General features: G+C 38.5%; 1 protein-coding gene across 2 annotated transcripts in view; it reads left to right on the top strand.

The window, feature by feature from the left end:
* Positions 1 to 17756, top strand: part of MICAL3 (microtubule associated monooxygenase, calponin and LIM domain containing 3) — a 102809-nt gene that overhangs the window by 46375 nt on the left and 38678 nt on the right. For both annotated transcript variants that reach the window (XM_010002923.1, XM_010002924.1), the window contains 2 exons: positions 12633 to 12828; positions 17636 to 17751. In XM_010002923.1, the coding sequence (XP_010001225.1) occupies positions 12633 to 12828; positions 17636 to 17751 (312 nt within the window). The remainder of the gene's footprint in view (positions 1 to 12632; positions 12829 to 17635; positions 17752 to 17756) is intronic.

Below are 17756 nucleotides of genomic sequence, written 5' to 3'. Positions count from 1 at the left end.
TTGTGTTTATATGGTAGCTCACAGAAATGCAACCACAGACCAATTCTGTTATGTCTAAGAATTCCTTCTTTGGAGGAAAGTAATTTGCATTTTCGTTTTCTTCACTGTGATCAGTAGTCCTGATTTTTGAAGGAGCCATTAGCATTCAGTGCAAAACTTCATGTGCTGTGCACTGCTAGAACAGCCTTTCCTGTTTGGCATCAGGAAAGCTCTTAGCTTTGTAGCTTACACATATACTCTTCAGAAACCAAATGTTTGCTTCATGGTCTTAAAAAAATAAAAAATATACAAAAGTTATGAAGGGAGGTGCATTTCCTGAGCTCATCCCCATGAGAGGTGAAATCAGATGTCCTTGCTGTACTAGTATTGGAGACATCATTTTCAGTTAAAACTTAAAGAAACCAAGTATTTGAGTGGATGGGCCAGCTCCCAGGCACTCTTACATCATTCTCTTTGAAGTCTACACAGATACCTCACACTTGCTTTCTGTGCCTGTGGTTCTCCTCTTGTTTCATGGCTTCCGGTGTTCTTTTACTAATGTCTATAGGAGGAGTTGAGCTCTGTATCCTGCTCCACTGGATGGAGGAGGGGTGCTGCCAGGGAACCTCTTCCATGTTTCTGGCAGTCAAGAGTCACATTTGATTTTTTTTGTGAAACAAAAACTGAACCCTTTTCAAGCATTCTTCCCTTCATTGCCAACCTTCTTTCTTGCTCCCTTTCCAACTTAAGATATTTTCCTTAAAATTATTTACTCTAGAGCAAACATTATTCTGTAAACAAAGTCCCAAGTAACACACTGTAAAGTATTGTTATTTTTAACCTTTGTTTTGCAAATGAAATGACCTAAAACTGAGGAAGAAAAGTAGGTTATTTGGGACAGGCAGTGTTCTTGCTGAGTGTATGTGCTGCTTTGCCTGAAGTTCCGTAAAGAGAACACGCCTTGATTTTTCTGAGTGCACTATGCTGGGGTCTTGAATTGCACAGATTTTTCCTTCCCTTGCATCTTTTAATCTGATAACGTTAATAACATTATTTAGGACCTGTAGATCTTGGAAAATAGATTACTTACTGTGTTCATCTTATAGGAAACTAAGTATCATGTACTTTTGTTGCAGTTAACAACCTCACTTAACATCCCCCAAAAGAAATCATCCACAGGAAGTCTTACATGGCTGCTAGTTAATATCCAACTGTTTATCCTAGAACATGAATCGAATAGTAATATATTAAAGGCAATTTTTAGAAACCAGGTTTTGTGATCACATGAACTTTAAAACTTCGATGTACTGAGCCATTCACAAATGCACAAAAGTCTGTGGGCCATGTGGGTGTTTTGTTTCCTCAAAAAACAGATGGCTTCCACTGAAGATGGACTGAATTAGCTTTTACAGGAGTTTGGAAACTTCATTCTAAGATTTGAGCTTTCAGAGTACTGAGATGTTTTCCATTGTGCATCCTGAAACAGCTTGCTTCACCAGATATATTCTGGTAGCAGTTTTTCCAAAAGGCAAGTTGGCATTAATCCATCTCCTTTGCAATTCACATTGCTAGGGTAGTGTGGAAAGCCTGCTACATATGTGTTGATTTGCATTCTAGACATACTACACTTTTTCATCTGGTATGGTGGAAAGCAAAGTAACTGTTTCATATAGATCTTTTCCTCTGATGTTCTGTAACAGTGCTGAGAAAGTGTAAGGTACTTTTAAAATAATTAAATGAATTAAGAATCGTCTGTTCACCTCTAAACCAATTAGAACAAGCCCGTGATAGTTTTACCACCTGCTTCTGATCAGCAGCATAATATATTAAAGCGTGTAGTTAGGAATAGATCTTAAAATACAAGGAAAAGCAAGGGGAGAAAAAAGAAGCAACAAACAAAACCAACACCTCAAATAGAAGTAATCTGAAGGGAAGGAATAAGCACACCAGACTCAACACTGAACCTATTCTCCTGCTTCTATGAAATGTCTTTATGGAGGAAGGTGAAGTGGTGGTTGCTGAGCTGATCCTGGCAGTGTTTCCAAACAAATCTGGGCATATGCTCTTTAAAGATGAGATGGCACTTCTGCACTCTGTTTAGTTGCTTACGTCTTCTCTCAAAAATGTATGTTTAGTCTGACATTTCTCTTGTTTGCTGTCATCCCAGAATGCTGTGCTTTCTTTTTTAGGAAAATTTCATAACTGTCCTTTCTGCTGTATAGAAGTTTAATCTGATGGCTTAGGGTTAGAACTGTTTAAAAATAGGACTTTTTTAAAACCAAGAGATGTTTCAAATACTTTTAGGCTTGGGTAGCTCAATGATTTAAAACACCAGAGCTGATTTGCAAGTTATCTTTAATCAGTAATGTGTCTTTTGGAAGCTCTCTTTCTAGAACTGAGGCAAAGTTTGAATACACCTGGCCATATACCTATAAACAAGAATTTTCTTAGTTCCAGAAAAGAATCCTACTAAGGTGTGAAGCTCTGGAGTGCTTAAAGTATTCAGTTGCCTTCCAAGTTATACAAGAGTATGTGGGATAAATGTAGATAATAAAAAAGTATGCAGTAGGTTAAGGGAGCAGATGTTTATGCTTTTTGGAGTATATGGACCTTTTAGTCAGGGCAAGTATTTTCCAGTATATTTTCCTGTAACTGCCAACCTCAGATTTCAGCCTGTTCCATTTGCAGCACTTCATAATCTTGACAAAACTGATAAAAATTAAGAAATGGTTGGTATCTAAATATATTCTGAGATCCAGTAATTACGGAAATCTGTAGTTTATTGGAACGGAAGAGATAGTGATTGTTAGCTTGATAGCTAAAAGAAGATATCCATGTGAAAGCTGCTTTGAGTCTGATCACAATTTGAGTAGGAAACTGAGCACATTGGATATTCCATACTTTTTTATTATGTATGATAAAATTTTTAGTTCCTGATTAGTTGTTCTTTAATGATCAAAATGTCATCCAGTATCCAAGGTGAAACTGGAAATACCAGTTTCTGTAAAAAGTAGACAATATTTGTATTGATAGATTTCTCAGCTACTTTTAGGTGGAAATGTCCTTCACTTAGCTTTAGAATCATCTGTCTGATTCCTCCTGGTGAAGGAAGAGGTTCCAGAGTGCTACTGTGTATGAGTGGCAACAAATAGATGCTCCAATGAATAAACTATACAAAGTCTTATGTAGTAGAGGAAATAGCAGAGGCTTTCTGTCTAACAACATAAAAAGGGTTACTCTTTGGATTATAGTTGAAAAATCACTCTTATATTTCCAAGTTACTTAAAGAGAATACTTCTCTTAAAAAAGTGGAAAACCTCATGAGCCAAGGTCTCATGAGGTGACCTCTAGGGTGGCCTTTCTTGCCTTTCCTTTTTTCCCTTGCCAGTCCACAGATGTACCTCATCCCAGGTGGTTTTTTGAGGTAACTTACTTTTAATAGCTTCCAGGCCAAAATTTATGTCTGCAAAGTAATGTTATCTTTAGCCAGATTATCTTTTAGTGCTCTTCAGCCTTCCCACACTTGGCTTCTTTCAGGTAATGGAAGTGAGGGCAGGCAGTGTATGATATCTCTCTCCAATATTTTGATCAGCTCTCAGACATCTTAGTCGATACCAACAAATATAAAATGATAGGCAGTGTGCTAGTGACTCACCAATATTCCTGAATAGTAGACACACCAATAATTAACAGATTTAGTATAAATGGATGTAGGGATTTTATATCTTTAGTACTGCGCATCTGTTCGGGCAGCAGTAAAAGGGAAATCTGTACAAATGCTAAGTTTTTCTGCCAGAAAAGATGCAATAAGGAGAATCAAGTTTAACAGTGTTCTCTGGGGCTTAGGATTAGGTGACCTAATACCTCCTTCTCCCTGTTTCTTTTCTCCACCCACAAGCTACAACACTGGACTCTTTCCAGGAGTCAAAAATAGCTATATTCCTGGATTAGTCTATACCTCTGCTTTAGTGAAGACAGCTTTTCTGTATTGTTAAACCACATACTGTGCTTTAAACTTTAATTATGTAATACTACTGTTTCACACATCAGTATATGAAGAACACCATCTGTTTAGCAAACATCACTTTATAGGAGAATTTGCAGATGAATTTTGAAATATTTTCAAGACATAAATATAAATTACAGATGACCTTGAAACAAACCCCATTAATTATATCCACTTCTGGTTGCTTCCCCTAAAAAGAAAGGATGGTCAGATCAATCAAATTGACAGCTGTGTCTAGGCGTTGCTCTACTGAAGTTGTAGGAAGCAGTGTTTTGTTGGTGTCTGGCCACTTTGTAAAGTCTTATTTTAACCAGAATAGTGTGGAGGTGGGGGAAAATATTGCAACTTCCATAAGCTAGATATGTAAGTTACTAATTTCGTTCAGTAGTCAGTCCAATTAGCTTTCATAATTATGAAGGAGTGGGCTTCCACATTTGTTTGGCAATATCTGTGATATGAAGAGCTTAATTCTAGCTGGAGGGTGTGAAATGTGTGAAGGAGGACTTAGATCTTCTTGTGTTTGTTTCTGGGGTAACTGTTTCAGAATCCCTTTAATATTTTAGCTATCAGTTTTTCCTGTACACATTCTATGGTTTGAGGGGGTCTTGGTGGGCCTCTCTGCTCATCATTGCTTAGGAAACCAGTAGATACTAACAGGTATCTCAGTAATACTAATTTCATGTGCTGTTTAATCATGTAATGCTGTAAAAGCTTTTGGTCAGCACTGGTTCTTTAATAACTCCTCTGCTGTGAACTTACGCATCTCCCCATTTCGCTGTTTAGGTCCCTGATTTGCTAGGAAGAACTGTTTGACTGACAGTCTGAAGTCTGAGCTTTTACAGGTAGTAGAGGTCTCAAGCACGTTGGTTGCTCAGTGGCAAAACCGTTTTTCCTTCCGATAGGCTGGCAAGTGCTGCTGTTCTGCTCCTTACTTCCCTAGATTTTACATGTCAGTTTAAAGGACAGTTGTGTCGATCCAAGTCCAACCTGCATAAGACAGTTTGCTTATGTGCAACTCCCATGGTAAGCTCCAGGAGCTTTGACTCTTTAAATATAGCTTCTAGAAAGCTTAGTTACTATTTATTGCTATACTTGATATGTGCGCATTACAGTAGAATTTTAGTAGGGTCGTCTTGAGGTTTGAGCTAATTTTGATTCCTGTGCATGAACGCTCTGGATATCTGGCTTATGAATAGCCTTTGTTTTTCCCATCATAGTGTCCTCTTTGAATTCAGGGCTTTTGTATTTAGCAGAATGTATTATGGATCAAACAGGAGACACAAACATCAGAAAATTCAAGATTTTATGGCTTCTCAATACAGCTAAGTAATTCAGACTCCCTGAGGGTTTGGGTATACTTTAGATTATTAAGAAAGAAAAATGAGGTTAATACCTCAAAATAACATTGACACTTAAGGACTACTAAGTATTTAGATGTTAATAAATGCATTGTTTGTGTTTGAGCGGGTGTTATATTGCCCCTTTTGGCTCTCAGGATATGCTTATCAAAATTCAGGGGATCCTATCAGAACAGGATACATTCACTGCATCTGTAATATGCAATATGAGGCTGTGTGAATAAGCAGTGACAAGAATTCTTTGCTGGGCTCCTTCCAGCGGTTTCTTGAAGACATTTCTTAGAAGATAAATGTATAAAGGATGGATACATCTAGAATTAAAAACCTTAAACTTCTTCCTAATCCTTAATATCCATTAAATTTAGGACACTTCTTCAGGTCAGTTTAGTGTTGCCATCTATATATCTCTCCCTGTGCAGTACAAAAACTTACTAACAGTGGCTAGATACTAATTTTGGAGAGGATTAAGGAAAGAATTTCTGGCTACGTCTCTCAGAAGAAATAATTTGCACTTATTTAAATGGAAGGTCTTAATTGACTTACTGTTCCAGTACATGCAGCATCCAACAATCAGGCCTCAGTACTAAGATTTCTGTTTTTTGTACACACTCGGCTGAGAGCTGCAAGCATCTCATAGGAGGTGCTGTTGCTCAACGTGTTCATGTAAACCATGTAATCATTGCACTTAATCTGAAGTTGAGAGTGAAGGGATTGGAGTTGGGCTTTCTGGATCCTGTTTCTGGCACTGCCAGTAATCTGTTGTGAGACTGACTTGCTGATATTTAATCTCCGTGTCTGGACTTGTGCAATACCTGTAAAGTACTTAACTATTTCCAGACTAGGTTTGTTTTAATATGTTAATACTTGTAAAAGATTTCTGAGGCCCTTGGATGAGAAGTCAAGTTGGAATACAAAGAGGCCATTAATGGAATTAAAGTGAGTGAGGGTGAAACTTCTGGGGAAAAACTAGAAATCAATCTGACATTAACACATAGGAAAAATGAGAAGCCTAAAAATGCTGCTGGATCTTATTCACTACCTACTTTATACCTCAGCAAAAATGTTTGCTGAACTGCAAGCACACATAAGAAGGCTTACCCTAAAATATGTTTCTTGGAAATGAATGGCAAGGAAATCTGAGGACTTTCAGCATTTTTTATTCAGATCTCCCTGCATCAGTTTTAAACTTGCACAGAAAAGTTCCCATCTCCCATCTCTGTACTTTGTCATATGCAGTATGCTGCTGTTTCTATAGGAGTTGTTTTGTGTCACATAGCTGTGTTCTCAAACAGTTGTGTGCAAGTAGAAGTAATTGAAGAGTTTGGAAAAGAGTAGTGAAAACAAATCGTGTTTCATATCCTAATAGCACAAGATTTGAGAAATCCAGAATGAAGATCTTCCTGAAAAATGTATTAATTCCTTCCTCCTTTTGCATGTGTTTCACATCAGATTAGTTTGTTCCAATTTCTGTAACTCCTTAAGGCCACAGCTGAGTCCGTGCAAAATGCTGGACCCACACTTCACAAGTGATTACTTTTAACTTAAGCTTTAATCTTAACAGATTTGGCTAAGAAAAGAAAGTCTAGAGGTACTGCATAATTAATGAAAAATAAATTCTAGTAAAATAAGATGGTAGTTGTCTTTTGGGAAGAATTAATTGTTTTCAGATTCCCACTTTTCTCCTGCATCTTCAGCAAGTGTTATGTCAGGGAGTAATCTTGGCAAGATTGATGGATGAAAAGCTGGACTTGAGCCACCACTGTGCACTTGCAGCCCAGAAAGGCAACTGTATCCTGGGCTGCATCAAAAGAAGCGTGACCAGCAGGTCAAGGGAGGTGATTCTGCCCCTCTTCTGTGTTGAGACCCCATCTGCAGTACTGTGTCCAGTTCTGGAGTCCTCAGTAAAAGAAAGAAGTAAACCTGTTGGAGCTTGTCTTCTGAAAAAGATGGGGACAAACTTTTTAGCAGGCCCTGTTTTTTATAATGAGGGTGGTGAAACGCTGGAGCAGATTGTCCAGAGAAGTAGGTAGGAGATGCCCCATCCCTGGAAACAGCAGGTCAAGGGAGGTGATTCTGCCCCTCTTCTGTGTTGAGACCCCATCTGCAGTACTGTGTCCAGTTCTGGAGTCCTCAGTAAAAGAAAGAAGTAAACCTGTTGGAGCTTGTCTTCTGAAAAAGATGGGGACAAACTTTTTAGCAGGCCCTGTTTTTTATAATGAGGGTGGTGAAACGCTGGAGCAGATTGTCCAGAGAAGTAGGTAGGAGATGCCCCATCCCTGGAAACAAGCAAGGCCAGGTTGGATGGGGCTCTGAGCAACCTGGTCTAGATGAGTATGTCCCTGCTCACTAGATGACCTTTAAAAATCCCTTCCAAGCCAAACTATTCTATGTTTTCATTATTTCATCTAGCTCATGAGAAAAATGTATAGATTTTATAGAACAAGATAGTACTGGGGAAAATCAGGTTGGGATATTCTCTCAAGAGGAACTTCTCAAGCTTTCCAGTAATTGCCACAGTTACCAGAATAGGACACATTCATGCAAGCAAGGAGTGATTCAGTGTAGGAATGTTATCTTTGATCATACAATTATCTTTACAGGAGGCAGACTCTGTCAAGGCTGAGATAAATAAAGGACTCTGGCAGCTTTCATGCAACAGCTAAGCAGCCTGTCCTGTTAAGAAAAACTGTTCCCTTCAGATGATCTATGTAACGTACACAGCCCACTGACTCTTCCAAAGTAAAGAGTGAGATTTTAAAGTGTGTCCTATTTTGGATGTTGTTTGTGGATTTTTAACTGATCGGTTGGTGGCATGAGAAGCTGCTTTTGGCTTTATTGTAGCCCTGCTCTCTGGCTGGTAACATGGCTTTTTTTTTTTTTTTTTCTGGCAAATGCTGGCTCGTCAGCCCATTTTCTCTCAGGTGTGACTAGGTGCAAACTTTGGGCTCTGTGGACCCACACAAGGTAGAATGTCAGCTAATGGATGAGCACACTCTGCAGCTATCTGCCACCATCAAGTTACAAAACAGTCTGGGGAGTACAACATAATTATTTGAGAGAAGTGCCTTTCCTCTCCAGGTGAACATGAGGGAATAAGTTTTAGCATCTACAAAAACCACATTGGAATAGACCTGGCCCATGAGTACAACATATAGATGGATATGAGTGGGAAGGCATCAAGTGTCCTTGTCCCTATTTATAGTTTCTTATTGTAGCTTCAAATGAATTGGTGTGAACTTCATAACACAACGTGAGCAAATTGTTCACCATCTTATCATGTGAACAATAATTGTATCTCTCTCTTTCATCCCTAAAGTAGGTTTGTGAATAGTAATGCCTTTCATTCTGATAGTTGAAGGTCTTGTCATGTATCATTTCTCCTCTTTCATGTTTGATAACAAGTTTGACAGTGGCTTTGCAGCTAGCCAGATGACTTTTCATGGCACCTTTTAAAAACAAAGCTAATAGGCCAAGTAGACCAAATGGTCTGTATAGACCAAAATCCTAGAAATTACTTTTTGAAGCTGGTATTCAATTGAGTTTCTGTATCATGTTCTTCAGTGTAGAGCTGTTTTCTTAGCAGAGTGAAGTAAAGTGATGTGACTAATCCTGCATCTTGAGTATCTGGATACAGAAATCAACTAAACAAAGTGCTGGAAATATCTTTGCTGCTTCTTTGAGATTTTCAGACAGAGCATTTGTCAAGCTCACAAGACATCTTGGCTCTGTGAGGTCCACTTGCATTGAAATCTAGGCAGATTTTCTGTCCCTTCAGGTTTTTTTTTTAGCACAGTTGCATTGAGTCACTCCCACTTGTGATAGAATTGCTTTGATTCTCTATATACCAGTTATATTGGGTCTTCATGATGAGAAGGGTGATGATGGTTTGTATTTCAAGTAACGTATCTACAAGATCATATATGTTTGCAAAATGCATATAAACTGCTGTCAACTTGACTTCTAAGTCCTCTTTTACCTTAGAGTAGTTGCTGCCAGTCTTTTTTCCCACCCCAGTTACTGCAGCATTGAAACAAGCATTATTTTTTTAAATACTCCACTCATTTAATGGTATGGGAATGATTTTGGGTTTTTTTGTTTGTTTTACTTTGAAAAGGCTGACAAAACCCCCTTAAGATTGTCAGAACACAAGAAGAGTGAAATAATGTCAGATAGTTAAAAAGTTATTGTGCTTTTTGTTATGATCTTTTTTTTCCCTGCTTGTCCACAAGAAGCTATATTGGGGTGTATGCATCAGAAGAGAACAAGTTAGAAGGTTTGTGAGAAGATACTTCTGCTGAAGTTGCTGAGTGTAGCTGCTGGCTCTGTTGTATATAAAGAGCTCCAAGTTGAAAAACTCTTGGTTTATGCTAATTCAGTATATTCCTTCTTTGTTTTGCCTCACCTTGCTGCTACTGCATTACCCAGAGTCCTTTGATTTTTCACTGTCAGCCAGAAGTGGCAGAACAGTATTCCAGGTCAGTTCCCCTGTTACTGTGAACTCAGGGTTGAGGAATGTAACAGATTACAAAAATAATTTCGGCTGAGGTGGTATCACCATCTAGAGAGAATGAAATGAAACGTGAATCACAGATGAAAAGGCAGTCCAGTTCCAGTAAACTTTGAAAGTACTAACACAACATAAGGCTTAGCACCAGGAAATGGTAGAGACCAAAGTATCCCTGGAAGTGCATAGTAATGTTCCTGCCTGCCACCTGAGCAAGCTTCTGTGGCTTATACTGTAAAGAAACACTGTATTTGAATCTGAGGGCACAGCAGCCACTTGCCCATGTCATAGAAGGGTTTGATAATAGTAAGGAAGAGAGAAAAACACTCTTGGTAGTTATCTTGATGAAATTTTATCTTCCTGGAGAGGGGTTGGAAACGAACACCACTAACTATGTAAGACCTATGTAGTTTTGTGTGAATTACTAAGATGGTACTGAGTGAGTAATTGCCCTGGTAAAAAGGCTGTTAGGAATAAATTGAGAAGCTGCAAAGGGTGGAGAAACAAAAACTGTCTTGGTTGTCAAAACGTGTGAGGATAAAGTAAATGTTGGCAAAGCTCATGCTGGGTTAGACTTTGCAATGGAAAGGAAAGCAAACAGCTGTATTCCTTAAGCATGGAAGTGGAAGCAAGGTAAGAGAAAGCAGAAGTGGATCCACAGTGAAAATGTGACTGATGCAAAATGGAATTTTATATATAATCAGGCAATCAAATACTTGGCCTCCTGTTTCAATTGGGACAATGATATTGCACATGGGAGCAAAAGAAATCACTGTGTAGCAAGATTTTGAAATGGAAATTAACCCAGTGAATCTGGAAGCAAAATTGAAATATTACTATATTGAGTGGAAATTAAGTTTGACCAAATAGTCTTTGTCTCAGAACAGTAGAACAACTATGCAATAAAATTGTGAGCTTTGTGGTAATAATCTGTGATTAAATCGAGCTATCCTGATGTACCTTGACTACCTAATTCAGGGTAATATGTGTGACCACTAGGTGACAAAACTATGACGTGCAGATAAGCAATTAAAAAGAAAAGAGAAAAAATATGATCTGAACAAGTACATATTAGTTAATCTAACCAGTTAATAAAACACTTTTGAAGGAATAACTAAAGACTGCTAGTTTTGCAAGTGAAGCCTGACCTTGTGAAGGTAAGTGGTATTAAATGTGACATGGATTCATCAAAGACTCTCCTGGACTAGCTCGATGGCTTTTATTGAGGAAGTAACCGATTACCTTCATAAGGGAAATGTAGTGTGTGTGAACAGTCTGGACTTCAGTAAAGCAGCAGAAGGCTGCCACATGGAAATAATTATTTAAACTGGATAAAATGGGGGAGTAGTACATTAAAAATCAAGTAGCTAAGAATTTTACTTAAATGAGAGATTAGAGATTAGAAATTATTTTATTGGAAAGAGGAAATAACGGAGTTGGATGTCAGGAACAGACTGTGGAGTTTCACAGAAAATCATCTGGGGACTGACCCAAATCTGTAATGCTTTCCATAAGGTAACAGGCAAAAAAGGGAGAAAAATCTTCTAATGAAACAATTGCTGAGGCTCCTCAATGCAGAGGAGGAGAGGCATGTCATACACTAAGACCTGCAGAATGCTGCAGACTATAATAGTAAAAATAGAAATGTAATAGTAGAAAGTACCAGGTGACGCACTAAGAAAGCGTTCAGAAATCTGGCTACCGACAAGGTGCTTATCAGCTGAAAGCAGAGAAGGAGAAAGGTCTGAATATCAGTCAATAAATAAAAGCCGCTGGCATTATGTGGTGTATAAATAGGCAAGTGTGTTCGCAGTGTACGTCTGATGAGAGATTTCTGGCAGGGTTGTATGTTACCTTGATAAGGCCTCATCTGGAAAGCTGTGTTCAATTCTAATCACACAGGTTCTGGAAAGATTGATCCAAACTGGAACAGGTGCAGAGACCTAGGGGATGATCAGCACACTGAAGAGTTTCTCTCATGAGAAGAAGGCTTGGCTTCTTAAGCAAAACAAAACAGAAGCGAAGCAAGATTGGGCTCTATAAATAGTAAACTGAGTAAGGGTAGAGAGTGGTATTTAAGCTAAAATACTAGAATTTAAAAAAGAAATGAATGAACGCAGGTTAGAATTTAATTAATTGAATGCCACATTGAATGAAGCACCTGTGCTATTTTTTCTAACTACCTGGTTCACATGTCCTTGTGATTTTCTGGGACTGATGGGATTTGTGTTTGCAAGCATCTCACCTAGAGTTTTCCTGTTGGTTCACTTCATCCCAAAGTCTAATTCAAAAAAGTTTTAAAACTTGCTCCAAGAGGGCCTTTTCCGTTCCCTTCCTTCCCCATCTTTAAGTAATATTAGTGGTTTTTTGCTCCTTGCCTCTGTAGACCTACCTTGATTGGTAAGTTTTGACTTTATGCAGCAGGATTGCCCATAGCATTCCTACTTTTGTTTCATAGAATATATCCAGTCTGTGGTCAGGCCTTCCCCAATATTTACTACATAGGCTTCATTGCAGCTGTAGTTTTTGCAGCTAAAATGTCCTTATTTCCTCTCTGTTACAACATTTAACATTCCTTTTACCATCTATTAGCCAAAATCATTAAGATTCCCTTTTGCAGTCTGGCTCGCCAACAGGTTCTGCCAGTAATGGTGAACAGGATAATGACATAAGGTATTCTCTTGCTTTATTTACCTCCCTCTGCTTCTCCCAATTGCTCAATTTCCTTAAAAAATTATAGTTCTGGCTGTTGCGTCTAATGTTTATTCACTGGCTTTTTCTTTAGGTTCTAACATAAACGGGCTGGAAGAGCCCAGCCTCGCCAAGCGGCTGCGCGGCACGCCCGAGCGGATTGAGCTGGAGAACTACCGCCTGTCCCTGCAGCGGGAGGAGGAGCTGGAAGAGGTTCCTGAAGAAACACTAGCAGAACACAACCTGAGCAGTGTGTTGGACAAAGGAACGGAAGAGGATGTGCCCAGCAGGTCAGCACAAGTTGCCCATAAGCTTTCTTATACCAATCCCAATAGACTTTTGCCTGCATTTCCCTTAAAGCTTTTGTAAATGTTCTGGGTATACACACAGGTATTTTATCTTGAAGACCGTTCTTCTAAATAGCTTACTAGCATTCTTAGAAGACACCTGTAGTACCATAGTACCATGAAATTCAGTCCTAAGTTGGAAGTGGGTTTTTTTTATGTTTTTGTTTTTTTTTTAAATTATGTCAAAGACAAATTAGTCTTTTGAATAAAGAGAGCATGGATTCAGAATGGGAGGGGGTTCTGAAGTTAACTTCTTCTCCTTGTTTTGCATTACAATTGAAAACTGCTTATGGTTCAAAGATTCAAGCTTGACACCCATGTAGGCCTGACTAAATGCCTGACAGAGATTAATTTGATATAATAATTATGGCTGTTGAAAATTGTTATATATACATTATATATAAAACCTATGTTATATATTACATATATTATGTTATATATTATTATATACCTTCACAAATTAGTCTTTATCTGCAAAATTATGTATAAGCACACCAGGATCCAAATATATGTACATAGAGCTACTGAAAATATTTATTGCAGCGATCTTGAAAGAAAATACTTGATGAAGAACTTGAGAACTTTATAGTCACACTTTTTGCAGAGTCTTAAATCTCTTTATATGGTTTCTAATAATCTACTTTTCTTAGTAGCATTAACAACCCTGCTTTTTCAGTTCTCAATCTGTCTAGTAGTCTTGAAATTAACTCAGAAAATGCTGCTTCTGGTTTTTGGAGACCTACAAACATATTCTATGTATGCATTACCTACAGGTACAGGGCTGTATGAGAAATTCCTTACTACATAGATACATGTGAAATTGAATTGGATTGGTGTGACAAAAAATGCAGGCATAGAAGTGTTCATTAAAATGTTTATGGGATTTACATAGTATATAATCTGTAATTTACTTATCTGATAAGTTTGAAGAAGGAGGATCTGGTAAGGAGTAACTTCAAGTAGCCTCAACTCAGCCTTTGACAGAGGGTGTGCACATGAAGACTCATGAAAGTGTGGCTTTCATATAAGTGCCTGGCAATTGCTAATGTCTTGTACAGCTGTTTTCTCTGAAACCTAAAGAATACTTTTTGCTTAATTTCTTAATATATTAATTTCTTTAGAAGACACTATTTTGATATTTTACATAATTGTGATCTTAGCTAGTGCTCTGGTTGTATGATCATGGGACTATTTGTGGGAGATGTAAGCTCTTGATTGTTTCACTCATCCTTCCTTTAGCTCCCTGCTCAGGCCTAAGAATTATACCACCTGTGACAATGTAGGCATTAATGATATTGAGGGTGTTTTAGTCCTTTTTGTTCCTAACTGTTAGCCAAAATTTACTAGTATGGAGTATTATTATTGGTCTTGATTTCAGTAAATTAGGACAGAGTAGGCCTGCTCAGTAAATGGTAGAAAACTTCCAAAGGAGAAGAAGTGTTAGTTAAAAAAGTGAAATTGTGGCATGAAGCTGTTGGTCATCTCCAATGTTTTGTGCAATTGTGGTCCGAGGGCAGTATGCTATTAGGTTAGCAAGTCTGATTTCTTTTTGCAGGGTGCTGCATTTTATTCCCTTTGTCCTACGTACTTCTCTTAACCTGTGTTAAATTGACTAATTTTGCCTATAATAGACTGAATTGCATAATTTTGCATGTGAAAAGCATGTTCAGTGAGCAACTAACACACTGTGATAGAGAGGAAGAAGAAAATACATCAAATTGCCTGTCAGTTTGACTTGGAAAAATTTCTGTCCCAAATCCAAAGAAGCCTAGGAATGTACTCAGTACATAATCCAAGGAAGCCAAGGCTGTATGGGCCAAAGAGCAGATGTAGCTGTCAGGTGTCCTCAGTTCAGCTCTACTCATTGCATTATATGTCACAGAAAGTCCTCCTCTTTCCCCTCCTGAAAACAACAACAAAAACAAAGGGAAAAAGATGGACCACTTTTCAGCAGCAAAAGTAATAAACTTTTAACTCCTGCAACAAGCCAACCAAAGCCCTGATTTGATCATCTTTACTGTCTTGGTGCAGCACCACACGTTTAGGAGCAGGCAGAGGAGATGGGGAACTTTTTGTTCCTCCACGCCTTACAGAGCAATGGACTTGGCTTCAGGGTGCACTGAGGTGTTAACTCTAATTTAAGCAGAGACCATGCATTTTGCTGCACAACTTCCCATCACACACAGACGTAGGACCATGTACACTGCAGAGAAAACTTGCAGAAAATAGTATTCAAAGTACATTTTTTCAAGAGAGACTTAATCTTGTTTAAACTTTAACAAGAAAAAAAAGAATTTAAGAAACCAAGCCTGACTACGCAGCTTTTGAGGGGCAGAAAACACTTTAGATACTTCATTCATCCCCTTTAATTTGCAGTAACTCCCAGTATGTCATCTGCAGTTTTGGTATAATACCCTGTGGCCTTTCAAAGGAGTTTCATGGCACAGTTTGTGCTGTACGGATGTGTATGGTAAGGGAAAAGGAAGAGCTTCGTTTCCACAGTTTAGATCTTTGGTTCCTCTTCTCAGCACTAAATCTGCGTAGGTATGCCTTATTAAACAGGTACTCAACTGCTTATACAAATCTGTAAAGCAACCTGCTTTGGTCTTTGATCTCTGCTTTGCTGGCAAGGAGGGGGGCAAGGAGGAGGCCAGAGTTTCAGCTGTTGAATTAATCCCTGTAGCACAGAGTTGCCATGCTGAAAGGGAATGCCCACTCTACCGGGCCATCTCACTGCCATCATTCAGCTTCTCATTCCTTAGCATTCAAAGGTCAAACAAAAACCAGTTTATAAATAAAAGCCAAAGAATGTAAAGTGAGCTATGTGGTAAAGAATTGGTGTCGTCACTATTACATGCGATAAGCTGGCTGGTTGAAGAGCAGCAGGTTGTCCTGTTCAGCGGTCCTGGCAACAGTTTGAGCAGCAGTAAACCTTACTGACAACACATGAAAACCCCAGCATTCAGCACCTGTCAGGTTTATTTCCATACAAAAGGGTGGCAAAGTTAATCAGGGAGAGGAGGGGAACATCACTCTATCTCTGTGACAATATCTGTGGAAAGCTTTTGGAATATGTTTCAGTCTGCTGAATTATACACCGAGTCCATGGCATGCAACAGGGTTTGTGTTCAGTACTTAGCATGTGAAAACCAGGCAATCTGTTAAAAAGAAGCATTCAATTTATACTGTGAAAAATTGGACCGTAATTTGAGCAAATAATGTTATATTTGTGCAGAACAGTGAGGAGAATTAAAGACCCTGTGGACAGAAGTATATGACAATTAGAACATGAAGAAATGGTATTTTTCTTGTTAGCCTTGCTGTGAGAAATAGTGTCTCAGACAAGTAATTAATAATTTTATGTAAATTTGATCTATTAACGTAGTGTTAGACTAATTTGAAGTTCTTCACCTGAATATGTGTTATGCAATGTAAGAGAGAATGCTGCTGTATGTACATTTTTTTAAAACTCTCACATACTGCAATAAAACCTGTGTGTGGGAAACAGAGTTGCAACAACTGTACAACTTATATTTTAAAGACCTTTGTGAAATGTAAACTTCCTTATTTTCAACTTGCCATTTCCCCTCTCATTTTCTGTATGGAATGGGTGCTGCCAAGGGCTTTTAACTACACAAATAGCTGTCATAAGGAAGCAACAGATGTGGAATAACGATCTCAGGTGATTCACCCAAACTTTAACCATTCACAAGCAGTTTTCTTCTTCAGTCGAGATTAATGTGGACCTTTTAAGATAAGTATGGGAAGCATCCAATTGAGAACCTAGGAAATACAGTTATTAGTGATCTGTGCAGGAAAAGTGAAGGAAGAGGACTTTCTCACCTTGCAGATAATGTTCTCTGAATGTGATCTTGGTCACATTCATTTTATGAGGACAAATGCAACCATCTTTCTCCCCATTACCTCTAGGTAGTTCATTGTGTAAGAGTGAGCTAGATAAAATGTCATTGTGTAGGGGGTTACATTTCTTGCCTCTGTTGCTTATACTGTGGAAGCTTTAGAATTAAACAGAGATGTCTACTAAAAAGCACTACTCATTTACTGTTTTGCATGTAGTAGACTTTGCTATGAGAATAAGAAGCTCATTATTGTAATTATCCTTGCACTGCTTCCTACTGCCACTATGTACACTGTGCACTCGATTGGCTACATACTGTACTTCTGTCTGTGTTGTAGAAATTGAGAAATTTTATATTGTTTTCCTCCACCTCTCCTTAGCTCGCATGCTGTATGTTTTGGCCTGGTGGTTGTGTTGTGTTTCCTCTCTGCACCCAAATGCCTTCTGTGGCTCACCCCAGCAAGTGCCAAAAACATCTTAGCTATCCAGAATGCTAGCAGTAGCTGCCATTCTTGAGAGATGTGACCTTCTGTGTTCTGACATGGCTAAGAACCCTTGCACGTGTGAGAAGAATAAAGTAGTTTATTTCTGCTGTATTCAGCTGCCGCAAACTCTAATAATTAATGCTGCACAAATACTTGGATTTGGCTTCACAGACACTTTTCTCTACTTTACTGCCTTTGAAAGAAGCAGGGCAAGGGCCATATTGCAGTCCACACATTATGGTGTCACTAAAATGCCTGTGAAATCCTGAAAGCAGAAAATTAGTATTACAGTTTCCATCATACATTTTGGTCTTGTATATATTGAAACAACTTGTCAGTCATCTAAGACTGATCTAGGAAACATTCATTAATTTTTCTTTAATTTTTTTTTTCTAAACTTTTACAGTAGTTCAGAGTCTGAGATGGAGGAGGAAGATGAAGAGGAAGATGATGAACCACCCCCTTCAGACTTGGGTGGTGTCCCATGGAAAGAGGCTGTGCGTATTCATGCCCTCCTGAAGGGAAAG

Source organism: Chaetura pelagica, unplaced genomic scaffold (genome assembly GCF_000747805.2).
Source record: "Chaetura pelagica isolate M959 unplaced genomic scaffold, ChaPel_1.0 scaffold117, whole genome shotgun sequence".
In the NCBI taxonomy this organism is placed as follows: domain Eukaryota; kingdom Metazoa; phylum Chordata; class Aves; order Apodiformes; family Apodidae; genus Chaetura; species Chaetura pelagica.
This window is presented reverse-complemented; position numbering and strand designations above follow the sequence as displayed.